Source organism: Sciurus vulgaris, assembly GCF_902686455.1.
Source record: "Sciurus vulgaris genome assembly, chromosome: 1".
Classification (NCBI taxonomy): Eukaryota; Metazoa; Chordata; class Mammalia; order Rodentia; family Sciuridae; genus Sciurus; species Sciurus vulgaris.
In genome coordinates, this window is record NC_136461.1 from 8,068,601 (window position 1) to 8,083,079 (window position 14,479).

Sequence of the window (14,479 nt, forward strand, 5' to 3'; positions counted from 1 at the left end):
CCCAAGGGGCACCAGCCCCTTCCTAGTCTTGGAGGACCCAGGCCACGGAGGACACAGCCTCCTAAAAGTTTTTTCTGCAGTCCTTGTGGTAAGAGCACTTCCCAAATCCAGCCGCCAGGACCCAGCCTCAGCCCCCAAGCAATGGAGAGACAGGGAGCTTTGGTTTCAAATCCCGGCCAGCAGGAGCTGCCTCCTCCGCAGGGCGGAGGAGCCCAGCCCGGGGACTGCCTTGACAATGCTGACACCCAGTGGCGCTCAGAGGAACGGAGTCTGCCTCTCCTCCCTGACAGGCGTAGCAGTGGCGCACGCCTGCGATCCCAGTGGCTCGGGAGGCTGAGGCAGGAGGATCATGAGTTCAAAGCCAGCCTCAGCAAAAGCAAGGCCCTAAGCTACTCAGTGAGACCCTGTCTCTAAACAAAATACAAAATAGGGCTGAGGATGTGGCTCAGTGGTTGAGTGTCCCTGAGTTCAATCTCCCTGGCACCAAAAACTCCTCTAGCCTCACCTTGCACAGGAAATGAATCAGAAGGGAGGAGGGACTTTCCCCAACCCAGAAACGTTAACTCGAGGTGTCCGCCAAGAAACCTAAGAGGAAATCCATTCAACCTCCTCTGGTCCCTTAACCAAAATGGCTCAGAGACCCCAGTACCCCTCCTGCTGCCGGGGGATAATGTCATCAGAGAAGCCCTGGAGCCACCGTCCTTGTCATCTCCACCTACCCCCTCCCCTCGGGCCCTGGCATCATCCCTCGCTCTGTCCATCCTGCCACGGTGGTGACCTGGTTCAGGCCAAGCTGGAGGTCCCGCCCCACCCGCTCACTGGTCATCTGACCCAGGCAGGTTCCTACACCTGGGAAGGCCAGCTCTCTCTCTGTGAAGTGGGGACGTCATGTCTACCAGACAGTATGAGCCATGCCAGCCGTGAGCTGGCAGCCAGGAGTCCCCAGCGAAGGCCCGTCGTCATTGCCACAGTCACTGTCAGTAGCGACCTGCCGCTCTTGGGAAGTCGCTTCACGCCCTAAGCTACTGATATCTGACCCCCGCCACACCTGGCTTCTGATGGGCAGAGCAAAGGTTCATCCCGAAAGGAAACTGATATCGTAACTGCTTTGGACAGCATTTACAGCTTATTGGGCAGAGCACACAGTAGGTCCTCAGGAGACCCTCTGGGTTACCTGCCTGCCTCTCTGCTCATGTCAAGTCACTTCCCTACTCACCCACTGCTCCAGCCAGGCTGGCTGCCTTTCTGACCCATGAATAAGCTCCTTCCCACCCCAGGGCCTTTGCACTTCTGCTTCTATAACATTCTTCCTCAGGGAAATGTGCACAGCTGATCCTCTTCACCATTTGATTCAAACGCCACTGTTTTTAGAGAGGTCCTTCCTGATCACCTTGGTCAAAGTAGCACTCTCCACTTTGTTCACTCACTCTTTACTTCGTTTACTATACTGTAGAGGTCAAGTGGCTGAGGAGACACCAAGCTTCAGCTGTGTAGCCTCAGGTAAGTTACTTAACCTCTCTGCTTCAATTTTTTCATCTGTAAAAAGTGGAAATCATAATGTTTCCACTTCATAAGATTATGATGATAAATCTGCATAGATAAAGCTCTTAGAGTAGTGCCTGGTGTGCACGTCGTGGGCGCGAGTTGGTAAGTGTCCGCTTCTTTTATTCAGTTGTCGCCTTCACTTCTCCATCTAGACCATAGATCCCAGGAGAGCAGAGGCATTGCCTGATACTTATAAGTGCTCAAAAAAGATGGCGCGAAGGTGCAGGCCTGTGTGCTATCTCCAGCTCCAACCGACCCCACTGTCCAGGGAGAGCCTCCGTGTCCCACTGAACAGCACATAGGTTTTTCTTACAGCAGGCTGATCTCCGATTCCCAATGACATTCACATGTGGGGCCAGCTCCGCCCTCTAGGGTGGGGACAGGACAACTGAGCACTTGGAACCTGGTGCTCCTGGGTTGGGCTTGTGCTACTCCAGTGACTCGAGGGGTCACTTCTGGTGCTCAGTCTCCTCTTATGTAGAAGAAAGTGGCAGCACTGTCTCCTGTCCCCATCTGTGACAGGATGGAGCGTGGCATGTCAGGAAGTGCTCCGTGCACTCTGAGCTGTGTGGTCGCCTCCCCTGCAGCACCAGCCCCTGGACAGCTCCACAGCAGCCCCAGCCATCCGGTCTCCCTGAACTCAATGCCCCATGAACCCACCTGTCCCTCCAGTGGCCGACACTCGTGGACAGTGGACCTACAGCCCATCATCCGGGCCCGGCAGGCCTCTTCTGTGGGGGTCATGTCCAGCAGCCTCTGGACTTCTGCTCCTTCCTCTGAGACCAAGCGGTTGGCTGGAGGTGGCCCAGCTGGACCCGCCCCCTCGTGCCCACCCCAGCCAGCCTCCCTGATGGCTCTGCCTCTCCTGCCCATCATCCGTCTCTGCCCCAGAGGCTGGTCCTGCCTCGTTTCCCTGTTGCCCCTGGTGCACTTGGCTTTGGTTGCAGGTCACATGCCCAACTAATACAGCGGCCTCTCCGGCCAGAGCCACAGACCGCGGGGCCTCTCTCCCGAATGCTCAGGGCCCTGGAGCTCAGAGAGCTCCCCCACAGCACCTCCCACGCCCCAGTCCTCCCAGGTACCGCCCCTACGCCTGGCCTCGCGCCCACTTGCAGCCTCCTTCACAGCCCAGGTGGGCTCCAGCCCTCTCCCCGCGCAGCCCCAGCGATGGCACATGCCCATCCTGCACCTCACCCCAAGCTCCGCCTGGCCGGCTGCTGTTTATTTAAACCCAGGAGCTTCTTCCTTCATCCACTCCCGTCCCTTGTGACTGGCAACTTGGGAGGGTGTGGCCTGGGCCTTCCCTTCCACCCTGGGCATCCTCTAGAAAGGACGGAGTTTCCCTCCAAGGGCTCTGCTTCCCCCTGAGGTTGAGGTCTGTCTCCCCACCAGTGTGAGGTTGCTCCCACAGCAGGAATGGCCCAGGACACAGCCCCCCATGTAGCCAGGTTGTGGGTTCTTCCTGGAACAGACTGCCTGGTTCTCAGGGCTGGCCCCTGGGGCACCAGGATTGTGAGGGAGAAAGCTGAATCAAGGGCCAGTGGCTGCCAGGCCCGGCCTGAGCCCTGCCATGACCCAGACCGGCAGGTGGTGCCGGGCTCAGGGTCAAGGCAGAGCTGAAACCAATCCCCCATCCAGCTTTGGGGTCTAGAAGATGCTATTGGGCTACATTGCAGAGCCATGAGGCAGAGGTTTCAAGAATTCCCACCCTGGCCCCAGCCAGTCACCCACGGTCCTTGGAAGGCAGTGGGTTCAAGAGCCACTGGTTCAAGAGGCCAGGAATCCAGAGGCTGGGCACACAGCCTGGCACGCCCTCGTCCCACTCCTCCCCCAAACCAGTGGCAGGGGTCAGCCCCTGGACAGGGCTTGGAAAATGACCATGAGACCAGAGATGAGTGACTCCTGTCCAGTCCAACACTGGGCCCGAAGGACAGCTTGAAGCAGCCATGAAGGAGCAGGGACCCCAAATCCCAACCCACCCACCCCCCATCTCACTCTCCTCCATCCCTGGGCGCATGGGAACCCACCCAGACCAGGTGCAGCCACCACACCACCCTGTCTTGCAAATGGAGTTGCAGTCAGCAGCAAGGCCCAGCCCCGCCCGGTTCTGGCCTCTGGGCAGCTTGGGTGTCAGTCAGGCGCCAGGCCCCACTGGCCACCCCCTTCGCCTCACAATTCCAGTCTTTGTCCGGCCACTCTGCCTGGGCCAGGCTGGCTCCATACCAGCCCAGGGGCCCCTGGAAACCGGAGCAGCTGGAGCCCCACCAAGTATTTTTCCAAGCTGGGCCAGGGGCCCTCCGGAGACAGAGAAGGATGGGAAGGGGGAGTGTCCATTCAGCCGTTGTCCATTCTTTCCTTCCTTGGACAAATAATATTTATTTTGCACCCACTTTGTGGCAGGCACGGTGCTGGGTGCGGGGATTCAGCAGCGGGCCCGCGCCCCCTCGGATCTCACACTCTAGAAGCGGCCGGCGACGACGAGGCGCCGACAGAAGCAAACGCAAGCCAGCAAAGTCCCCCCGCCGTCGGGGCTGGACTTGTGCACGGGCGGCAGAGCGGCGGGTGTCAGGCATGGGCTAGGCGAGGGTGCTACGACTAAGTTAAGGCCTGTCCACCCGGCCCGGCCCCAGGGTGGCCGGGGGAGCCGGAGGGCGCACTCAGGGCTCCACCCACACGCCGCTGTTGGTCACTCGGGCCCCGAACCAGCCCTTCCAGTAGACGGAGTCCTGGCCCCCGTGCTCGAAGCGGACGAAGCGGACGCCTGGTCCGTAGTCGGTGAAGGTGTGGGAGATCTAGGGAGGGGGAGGACGTCAGCCTCGAGGGCCCTGTCCCGCGCGGTGACCTGCGGGCAGCCGAGTTCCGGTGCTCTGCAGGAGCGCGCGCCTTCCACCAGCCCGCGACCACCTCGCCCAGCCCCGAGTGCCGAGGGCGGGGCTTCCAAGGCTCCGCCCCCAAGGCCCAGGCGCCGCCCCTCGCGATTCACCTCTACCCAGCCGCCGCCCTCGCTGTCCTGGGGAACCGCCACCTGCCCGCTGTTGAACTCGGCCAGCACGTCCTCGTGCTCCGACAGCAGCCTCACCGTGAGCTCGTACAAGCAGCCCGCGTCGGTGCGGCTCGAGTACCTGCCAGACAGAGCGCAGCTGGGGAACCGCCTTACGCCCAGGATCCCTGCCCCGCGGGTGTGCGACCAGTGGCCCGCTTCACAGATCAGGAAACCGAGGCCAGACAGAGAAAGGAACTGGCCCCCAAGATCCAAACGCAAGGACTAAAGCCCAGGTCGGCCAAAGCCAGCTCAGAGTCAAGTTTGGTTCCGACGGTGACCGACTACACGCCTGTGCCAACGTTTGAAACTCAGGCGGAGGCGGAGTTCCACGCTGTCCCACGAACTTGGAAGCTGTCAGCGCTTGCAGCTGGGGCCCACGTGATCACAACACTAGAGGGGGTGTCCGAGCTCTGCCCCCTCGACTTTCCCCTCCCCATCCCGGTCCAGCGGGTCCGCAGGCCTCTCACCAGTCCTTCACCACGATGGCCGGCTGGGTGGTGTCCAGCAGCTCCTCCCAGTACCCCTCCGCCTGCAGGTCAATGACTTGGGCTTTGCGACACCACCTGGCAGAACTGGAGTTAGGGCGCAGAGGGGCTCCCCTCCCCCTCCCGCACACCCCGTCTCCTTACTCAAAGGAGGAGGCGAAGTACTTCGTGACGCTCGCGTCGTGGGTGAATTCCACCCCACTGTCTCCGGGCAGCTCCTCCACCCTCCAGCCGTCCCCACCGTGCTCCACGTCGCACCAGCCCTCCAAGTCCTCTGTAGGGAGGGACACGATAGCCCCACTCTGGTCCCCCAGTGCCTGCTGAAGCTGCGGCAGGGCTGGCTCTCGCCATTACAGTGGGGGACAGGGCGGACGTGGTACTTCCACAGCGTCGGGGGTAGGCAGACAATGGGGGGTGGAATGGTGGGCACTTCCTGATTCTCCCCCTGGAGGGCTGTCCAGAGGGCCACTGAGGGGGCTGGCCCTGGGGAAGAGGCCCCTAGGAGCAGGTGGCCGGGGAGCTCTTAGTAATAATGTTGATGGGGGTTGCTCGGTGCCGGGCACTGGGCCAAGCACTTCATCTCCGTGACCCTGAGGGGCTGGCACTGCTGCCCGTTCCCCAGGCGCGACCCGGGGACCTCACCTTCCCCGCACGGGTTGCGCAGCAGGTTGCGCCGCCGCTTGCTCAGGAAGTAGAACTGCTGCCAATGGTCGCGCTCGTCGTCGGCGCCGTCCTCGGGCACCAGCCCCTCCTGCTGGCACTTGAGCAGCCACAGGGGGGCGCCGTCCACTAGCTCCTTCCAGCGCAGGCACACCAGGCGGCAGGCCTGCACCAGCTCGGTGGCCGGCAGCGCCGCCAGCACGCGCAGCAGCAGCGGCTCGGGCAGCTCCGCCAGGTACGCGGCTGCCGCCTCCTCCCCAGGCTGCTCCTCCTCAGCCTCCACGCACGCCTCCTCCGGCTGCTCCTCAGGGCTGGCCTCCTCCGGCTGGCCCACGCTCTCTGTGGGCAGCAGGGGGAAAGGTGGCTGTGACCCCCAGACCGTCCCCCACCCACCCCGAGGCAACCACAGCTGGGGACAGAGTTTCTGTGACTCCAGACCAGCACGTAGGGAGGAAGCCCAAGGTGGCACAACCAGACGGGTCCCCTAAGTCTGAAGAATTGCCTCCTCCCTCTGTTTCCCCTGCCTGGCCCGAAGCTCCATCCCTAAAAAAAATGACAGCAACCATCCTGTGGTAACTGATGGCAACCCCTCCAGGACCCCTGCGCCCCTCACTTCCTCCCGGAAGCCTTCCCAAACTTCCCCTTAGGACATCCACTCAGCCCAAGTGCAGAGTCCTCCCAGGCTGCCTAGCTTTGGGGGATGATGACTTGATAAACTCCTTTTTCTGCCTTAGACTTGTGAGGGCCAGAATCAGGCCTGGGAAACAGCTTCCTCCTGTGGCCTGCATCAGGACCCCACCTGGGGCTCTCAGGAGCTTGTGTTTATCAGGCACTTAGCAAGTGTCAGGCGCTGTTTTTAAGCATTCCAAGTACACAGAATCTTGAGCCTGTGGCTGTCCCTATTTCATTGATGAGTGACAGAGAGGTGAACCTGCCCAGAATCACACAGCTAATAAGTAGCTGGAACCTACACCGGAGCCCAATCTGACTCTAGAGCCAGCTTTTATCATCATGGTTCCAAAATAATGTGTTGGATTGTTTTGTAGGCCCAGTTGTGGTTTCGATTTTCCAGGTGAAAATGATCAGGCTCAGAGATGTGATGTGACTTGCTAAAGGTAATATTAAGTTAGAGGACATGGAGATCTGAAGACTAGGGGCTGGAGACCTGGCTGTTCCCAACCAGCCCAACCAGCTTTGTGACTTGGGGATGGGAAACACTATATCAAATGAGATGTACTAGGGACTTGGGAAAGGAAGGTTTCTTCACCCCTTCTTTTTCTATCCCTGGCCCTCGGTTTCCTCGTCTGTGAAATGGGGTAATCACTGGGCCTGTCCATCCAGATGGTGCTGATGTTCAAATCCCCCAAGGAGCAGGGGAGGACGCTGTGAACTGGAAGGCAGAAGGCAGATGTCAGCAGCAGCCGCTGCACCATCTCTTGGATCCCAGCCACCTCTGCTGGGGCACGGAAGCCTTGAGTAAGCAGATGCAGTGCCCAGGAGCTCTGGAGGAGGGAGAGCCAGTTGTGGGGAAGGCAGGAGCCACTCTGGGTGATGGGAGGCCACCACTCTCAGACCTTGGATGGAGAGTTCCTGAAGGTTGGGCCCTGGAAAGCCAAAGTGGTGGTGGCCGTAGACCTGGCACTGAGGAAAGGGACAGGTGGCACAGCCTAGACCCAAGTCTGGATGTCACCAGCATCTCCAGCTCTGCACCTCCTCATGTGCAGTGCGCAAGCACACACACAGTGAGGCCCTGGAGAAGTTGAATCGGGGTTGACCCCTTTCTCAGAGCTCAGAGCACACAGTGAGGCCTCAGCAACTCCGTGAACCTCACTAAATGCTGCACTTTCCCTTCTTTGTAATTAGCATTTTGGGGTCACATTTTAATGATGTAGGGATTCACCCCTTCCCTTTGGCAAAAAGGAAACTGAGGCCCAGAGAGGCTAAGCAGCTTCTCCAGGTCACATTGCAGAGAGGAAAATGCCTGGCCATTCTGCTGACCACAGCTCTCTGGGGAGCTGGGTCCAGTGTCCTCGCCTCTCCACACACCTGCCCTGCCCCGGCCCCAGTGGACACCTGATGCTCCCCCGAAAGGTGCACCTTGCTCAGTCCTCTCTCCTGGCCCCCAGGCCTGGCACTGAGGCCCCAGATCTGATTTCAGCCCCCCACCCCCACTCTCGCTCACACAACTCCTCACATTGTTTGGTAGGAAAGTTATCTGGGCCCTGGAAGCTGCCTCCAGGCTGATTCACTCACCTGGATTGGGCCCTGGAGTCCCAGGGAATAACTGGACCCTGGGAAAAATCAGGAGCCAGTTCTGGGCCTGATAAAGGGTGTGGCGTGGGGGGACCACAGACTGGGAGGCGGGTGCAGGAGCCAGAATTTCAGGGCCAGGAGAGGGGGCCTGGCAACCTGGGTGTGCAGGGTAGCCTGCCAAAACTGGGCCCGGTGAGGAAGGGGTGAGGGCAAGCTGCAGACAGGTCTTGTCCCCATCCTGACTCAGCAGGCAACCCCTACAGGCCCAGCAGGAAATTGGAGGAATGGGGGAGGGTCTTTGGTGCCAGGAAAGATGACTGGGCAGTCTGGAGGACCTGAGGATGGCCCAGAGTGGTCCCCAATTTTTCCTCAAGGTTGATCTAGTCCCCACGGGGCATCCTGTCACCCAGGTTGGGGGCAGCCCCTCCAGAGGGGGTAAAGACTGAAATGCGGGGAGAGGCTGGTAACCCCAAGAAACCCGAGGGGTTCAGGCAGCTGACGAGCCAGAGCTGGCAAATGGAAGAAGTTGATGGAAGAAAAAGGCCCGCGGGCTCCTCCACCCCAGCCCCCAGCCCCACAAGCCCTCAGGAAGCAGGAGGGCCTGTAGGAGTCCAATGCCATTTTGGAACCCAGCAGTCCTCCCTCCCTGCCTATCGCCTCTCAAGGCCTCCCGCCTTGACACTGTCCCAAGGGATTTGCTTGCGTGAAAGTTTGTGCGCCGGCTCTCGGGGACCCCTCGCTCTCCGAGGACCCTCTCGGGGGCACTCGCCCGCCTGCCCTGTCTACCCTCCCGGGCTGCAGCGAGTGGGTCCAGGCGGCAGCTACCTGGGTCACCGTCTCCGTCCATCGCTGCGGAGCGCGGTCGCGGGAGGAGGAGCCGGAGCGCTGCGGGCTGCCGAGTCCCGCGGCGGCGCTGCTCGCGTCTGGGGCGCCCGGGCGGCAGCGCCTCTTAAAGGTCCCCGCGCCCGCCCCGCCCCGCCTTTGGCCCGGCGCCCTGCCGCCCCGCAGTCCCCGCGTCGGGCCGAGGCCTGAGGCTGCCGGGTCCTGGGTGGACCCGGGAGGCCGGCAAAGGTCAGGGTCGTTTTTTTTTTTTTTTAATTGAGGGGATGGGGGTCCGAGGGGGGGTGTCGCGCAGCTCGCCCCTGCGGTGGCAGCGGGAGGCGGTGGCAAGGGGGGCAGGGCTAGTCTGGGTCCTGCGGGGCGCGCGGCCCGGGCGGAGCTGGGGGCGGGAGGCTCCTTAGGCCCAGCGCAGGTAATTTTCCTACGCCGCGCGTCCCCCGCGGGAGCGGCGCAGGGAGGGGAGGCGGGCGGCGGGGCGGGGCCTGGCGGCGGGGCGGGGCGGGGCCTGGCAGGCCGGGGCGGGGCCGGGCGGCGGGGAGGGGAGCGGGCGGCGGGGCCTGCCGGGCCGGGGCGGGGCCTGCCGGGCCGGGGCGGGGCCTGGCGGCGGGGCGGGGCCCGGCCGCATCCTTGGCAATCGCAGGCCTAGGCTGCGCATCCCAGGCGGACGAGCGAGATCGCGCCGCGGCGGACAAGCGCAGGTGACCCGCGGGTGGGGACGCAACGAGCCGTGGGGAGGGGGCGCAGCCGGGGGCGCCTGGCGGCGAGCTCCGTGGCTCCCGCCGCGCCGCAGTGCGCCGGGGGAGGCCGGGCACCAACCAGGCCCAGGCCGCGGGGTTTGTCCCGGCGCCGCGGCGCGGTCCCCAACCGCGACAGGGTCGGGAACCCGAGCTGGGGTCGCCATGGATGCGCAGGGGTCCGAGCTCCGACTTTGGGAATGGGGGGCTGCAGGCGCGCTGGGTGTCTGGGGCTGAGCCTCCCCATGGGGGTGGGGGCGGGGAGATAGAAAGGGCCCTGGCCGGTCGCCCACCCTCTCCAGCTAGACAGGCCATTTTCTCTGTGATCTTGAGAAAGCCGCTGAGCCCTTTGGACCTCCGTGGACACAGTGATTATTGTCCCCAGCGCCTTCCAGTCTCTCCGCTCCTCTCCTCTGGAGGGTGGGAGAGGACGAAGGACAGGCCCAGGAGGTCTGCAGCCATGTACTGTTATTTCTCTCTAAATATGGGCCTGTTGAAAAAGGCTGGCCCCAGAATGGAAGAGGACTGGGCTCCTTCTCTCCTCTGCCCCTGTCTGTGTGACCTTGGGCTGTTCCTTCAACCCTTCTGGCCCTCCCTAGTCTCCCTAGAGGCTGTCCTGAGGAGCCAGTGGGGGAGAGGGGGTACAGCTCACCTTGTATTGAGCATCTGCTGTGTCCCATGCTCCTTGGATGCCCCATGATCCCTGGAAGGAAAGACAAGTCTTGGCCACATTTAGAGGAGGAGACTGTAGTTCAGACAGGCACAGTGACTTTTCTGACATGGTCAATGGCAGCTGGGATGGGAACCTCCACCACAAGGGGTGCTGCCAATAATGGTTCGGGTCTGTAGTGCGACTTTTCAAACACCACAGCGGGGTGTCCGGAAGCTGCCGCCATGGCCGTGGGGAACATCAACGAGCTGCCTGAGAGCATCCTGCTGGAGCTCTTCACCCATGTGCCTGCCCGCCAGCTGCTGCTGCGCTGCCGCCTGGTCTGCAGCCTCTGGCGTGACCTCATCGACCTCGTGACCCTCTGGAAGCGCAAGTGCCTGCGAGAGGGCTTCATCACCGAGGACTGGGACCAGCCCGTGGCCGACTGGAAGATCTTCTACTTCCTGCGCAGCCTCCACAGGAACCTGCTGCACAACCCGTGCGCTGAAGGTGGGTGAGAGGGGGTCTGCACAAGCCCAACAAACATGAAAGCGCTGTCACGTACTGACCACTGGCCAAGTCCTTCAATGCCCTCACCTTAACCCTTGGAGGTGGGTACGTACGGTCTGGGCACCCATTTTTCAGGTGCACAGACTGAGGCCAAGGGTGGGGTTTCTTAATCAACTCAAATTGCTTCTCCGGTCACCTTCCCTAGGAAAGGAACTGTTGTCCAGTTGGGACTCATTGTGCCCAAGACACAAGTTGGAGGCATGTGTTGTTGGCCTCATTTGCAGATTCTAGGCTGGGACTGTTGGGACAGTCCTGAAGGACACGGGCTTCTGCTTATGGAAGAGGGGACGTCCAGTCTCTCCAGTGTGGTGATGCCACAGGCAAAACGAGGCTTTGACCACCACCCCTCTTTCCCTCACCATGTTGTAACTTGTCATGTGGACCCTGAGGTGGGGTGGCAACCTTGTTCTCTGTTCCATGGTCACGTTCTGGTGCTGAGCACAGCCTCCAGGTGCCTGCCTCCCTCACCTCCCCACAGCATTTGGCAAACATGGCCCAGGAGCCAGATCTGGCCAAGGAGAGAATAACCTTATGGCTTTTTGGTTTTGTTTTGCTTTGTTGCTTTTTGGGTGTTTTTTTGTTTTGTTTTGTTTTGTTTTGTTTTGTTTTTAGTACCATGGATTGAACCCAGGGCACTAACCACTGAGCAACATCCCCAGCCCTTTTTATTTTTATTTTTTTAGAGACAGGCCTTGCTAAGTTGCTTAGGGTCTCACTAAATCGCTAAAGCTGGGTATGAACTTGTGATCCACCTGCCTCAGCCTCCCAAGTGCTGGGATTATAGGAATGCACCACCATGCCCAGCTAATCTTATGTTTTTCAAGGGTTATATAAAAAAGGGGAAAAATGTGATCAAAATAGTATGTGGCCCACAAAAGCTAAAATACTGTGGCACTTTGCAGGAAGCATTTCCCATTCTGGTCTTGACTCCAGTTTACAGAGAAGACTAAAACTCAGAGAGTGAAAGTAACTTGTCTAAGATCACACAGCCCAGTATTAGTAGAGCTTGCTTGAGACTAGAGTCTGGGTGGCCCATGACAGAGAAGAGGTCTGGTGGGTTTTGTCCAGGACTCTCAATGGAAATCACTTACCTAGGCTTGGGACACAGGAAGCAGCGATGCATTGAGCAGTATCCACCTGCAGTGACCCAGGGGCTGGAGGTGGCTGCCAAGACCCAGGGAGAGCAGTGGGCAGGAAAGGGCACTTGAGAGAGGGTGGCCACTGACTGTCTTCCCTTCATGGTAAACCTTGCTTTCCCATCAGAGGGATTCGAGTTCTGGAGCCTGGATGTGAATGGAGGTGATGAATGGAAGGTGGAAGACCTTTCTAGGGACCAGAGGAAGGAGTTCCCCAATGACCAGGTCAAGAAATACTTCGTGACTTCTTATTAGTAAGATCTGGGGGTCTCAAGGCGGGGGGAAGCCTGAGTCACTTCACTCTGGGGGTCTCTCCTGCCCCTGGGAGGGACAGTCCCAGCCCTGTCCCAACCCTCCACCCACCCCCAGCACCTGCCTCAAGTCCCAGGTGGTGGACCTCAAGGCTGAAGGGTATTGGGAGGAACTGATGGACACCACCCGGCCGGACATCGAGGTCAAGGACTGGTGAGTGCCTGGGGCGAGGGTCTGGGGTGGGGCCTGCCGCTCTGGCGCCCCACCCCCACCCTGCCCCCCTTCTCCCAGGCCCTCACGGGCCCTCCTCTGCCCACAGGTTCGCTGCCAGGCCAGACTGCGGGTCCAAGTACCAGCTGTGCGTTCAGCTCCTGTCCTCTGCGCACGCCCCTCTGGGGACCTTCCAGCCAGACCCAGTGATGATCCAGCAGAAGAGCGACGCTCGGTGGAGGGAGGTGCGTGGTCTGGGGGCAGGGGAAGTCCTGGGCTCCATCCCGGAAAAGGAAGGGGGTGGAGCCTAGGAGCTGGCAGAGCGGCCCAGGATGTCTTCAGAAGGCTGGGCCGCGCAGCTCCTGTGCAGCCGGGCCCACCCCAGCACTGGGGGGAGAAGAGACAGGAGACCAGAGAGGCCCAGAGAGGCTGCTACAGAGTCCCTGCTGTGGCTAGAGGGTCCCCGCTCCCAGCAGTTTGACTTAAGGTCTTTTTGATTCCTTGTCTGTCTCCGCCACTCAGCCTTCCACCCAGCCATCATCGTGTGAAAGAGCTTTAGGAAGCCTGCAGACACACAGGCAGGGCTGACAGTCACACTTCACTTACACCAACAGGCGGTGGTCCTTCAGGCTGTCGCTGGGACCCCATCTAGGCAGTGCCTCCCACAGAACTCGCTGCAGTGCTAGAGGCCGTGTCTTCACCGTCCGGTGGGGCAGGCAGTGGCCACCAGACCACTAGCCCCTTAGTAAGAGCCGGATTTTTAATTCTATCTCATTCTCATTCTTTTTGACTTAAATAACCACATATCCGGCCGTAACTATATTGAAAAACCCTTTGGAAGCTGACAGTTTTAGTTCCTTTGGGCCCAGTGGACGGGCAGGATTTTGCTCCCTTTTACAGATGAGGAGACTGAGGCCCAGAGAGGGGAGATGGTCTGCCCCAAATCATAGCAAGGACGAGAGCTCCAGGTCCATCCCGGAGAAGGTGGCCCACTGCCCGCTCCCCAGCCCCCCATGGTGTGCCCCAGCGTCTGCCTGACCGCTGTGCCTGCCCCACCCCCAGGTCTCCCACACCTTCTCCAACTACCCGCCCGGCGTCCGCTACATCTGGTTTCAGCACGGCGGCGTGGACACTCACTACTGGGCCGGCTGGTACGGCCCGAGGGTCACCAACAGCAGCATCACCATCGGGCCCCCACTGCCCTGACGCCCCCCGACCCCCCGTCAGCTGAACCCTGACTGGTAAACTGCTGTCAGAGAAGGGTTGAGCTTGGGAAAGGGAGGTGGAAGCCAGATGTCCCCCGACCTCCGAGTGCGTCCCTGCCCCGGTCACCTCTTCTCTGTGGAGCCCTCGGTCTGGGCAGCTGTCACGTGCTGTGGGGCCAGCTCTCCACTGAGGCCTCAACCTGAACTGCAGGGGCGGCCTGACCCCACCCCTCCAAGAGATGGAGCCCGGGGCAGGGAGGGGCAGGGCAACTCCGGCTTCCTGGAGAGTGGGTCTCCAGCTCGGACCAGTCCACCTCTGTGCCTCTCTCCCTGGGCCCTTTCTCCCTGTGTCCTTTGGGGGCCTTTGGAGCAGGGGCAGGTAAGACATCTGTCAAATTTGTGACAGCCTTTAATAACGACAGATCTGAGAAGCAGAGGAAGGCTCGCCAGCCACCTGCCCTGTGGCCACCCTGACCCTCACTGCCTGCCCGCTCACCAGAGGTGGCTTGGCCTGAGGCTCAGACCTGGTCTGGGATGACAGGCCAGGCCCCAGGTGGGGTGGCTGTGGGTTGGGTGTGGGCTGCCCTTACCATCACCAAAGCCTGCAGCCAGGTGGGTACCTGGGGACAGGGTAGCTCAGGGTAGGTGGGGGCAAGATTAGGACATGTGAACCCTGGATGAGTAGGGTAGATGGTTTTCAGGGACCAGCTGTCCACCTCCAAGCCCTGTCCAGGCTCCTTATGGCTTGAAAATGATTTGAATTTAAATTTGCCCCCCCTCAGAAAATAAAACCCACCCACCCGGCCACACACGTGCCCCTGCGTCCTCCTGAAGGACAGCAGTGTTCTGACCTTGCCTACTGCATGCTGCCAAATAAAGGGTGCTTCAGCCCAACCT

General features: G+C 60.6%; 2 protein-coding genes across 4 annotated transcripts; one reads left to right on the forward strand and one right to left on the reverse strand.

Annotated features, from left to right (window-relative positions):
- Positions 1-3,906: 3,906 nt before the first annotated feature.
- Positions 3,907-8,953, reverse strand: FBXO2 (F-box protein 2). The gene is made up of 6 exons (XM_079143323.1): positions 8,812-8,953; positions 5,716-6,072; positions 5,218-5,347; positions 5,056-5,151; positions 4,529-4,667; positions 3,907-4,337 (listed from the first exon to the last, which is right to left on the reverse strand). The coding sequence occupies exons 1-6, from the start codon at positions 8,831-8,833 to the stop codon at positions 4,203-4,205; spliced, it is 879 nt and encodes a 292-aa protein (XP_078999449.1). The 5' UTR covers positions 8,834-8,953; the 3' UTR covers positions 3,907-4,202.
- On the forward strand, positions 8,928-14,476 carry FBXO44 (F-box protein 44). Of its 3 annotated transcripts, none has more exons than XM_079143337.1 (6): positions 8,928-9,057; positions 10,432-10,719; positions 12,043-12,169; positions 12,285-12,380; positions 12,487-12,622; positions 13,440-14,476. In XM_079143337.1, exons 2-6 carry the CDS (start codon positions 10,455-10,457, stop codon positions 13,581-13,583), a joined length of 768 nt encoding a protein of 255 aa, XP_078999463.1. In that variant the 5' UTR covers positions 8,928-9,057; positions 10,432-10,454; the 3' UTR covers positions 13,584-14,476. The 3 variants fall into 3 exon arrangements, with proteins under 3 accessions (XP_078999463.1, XP_078999462.1, XP_078999464.1); XM_079143336.1 differs by lacking the exon at positions 8,928-9,057 and adding an exon at positions 9,414-9,524; XM_079143338.1 differs by lacking the exons at positions 8,928-9,057; positions 12,285-12,380 and adding an exon at positions 9,414-9,524 and having other exon boundaries at positions 12,043-12,140.
- The last annotated feature ends 3 nt before the right edge of the window (positions 14,477-14,479 follow it).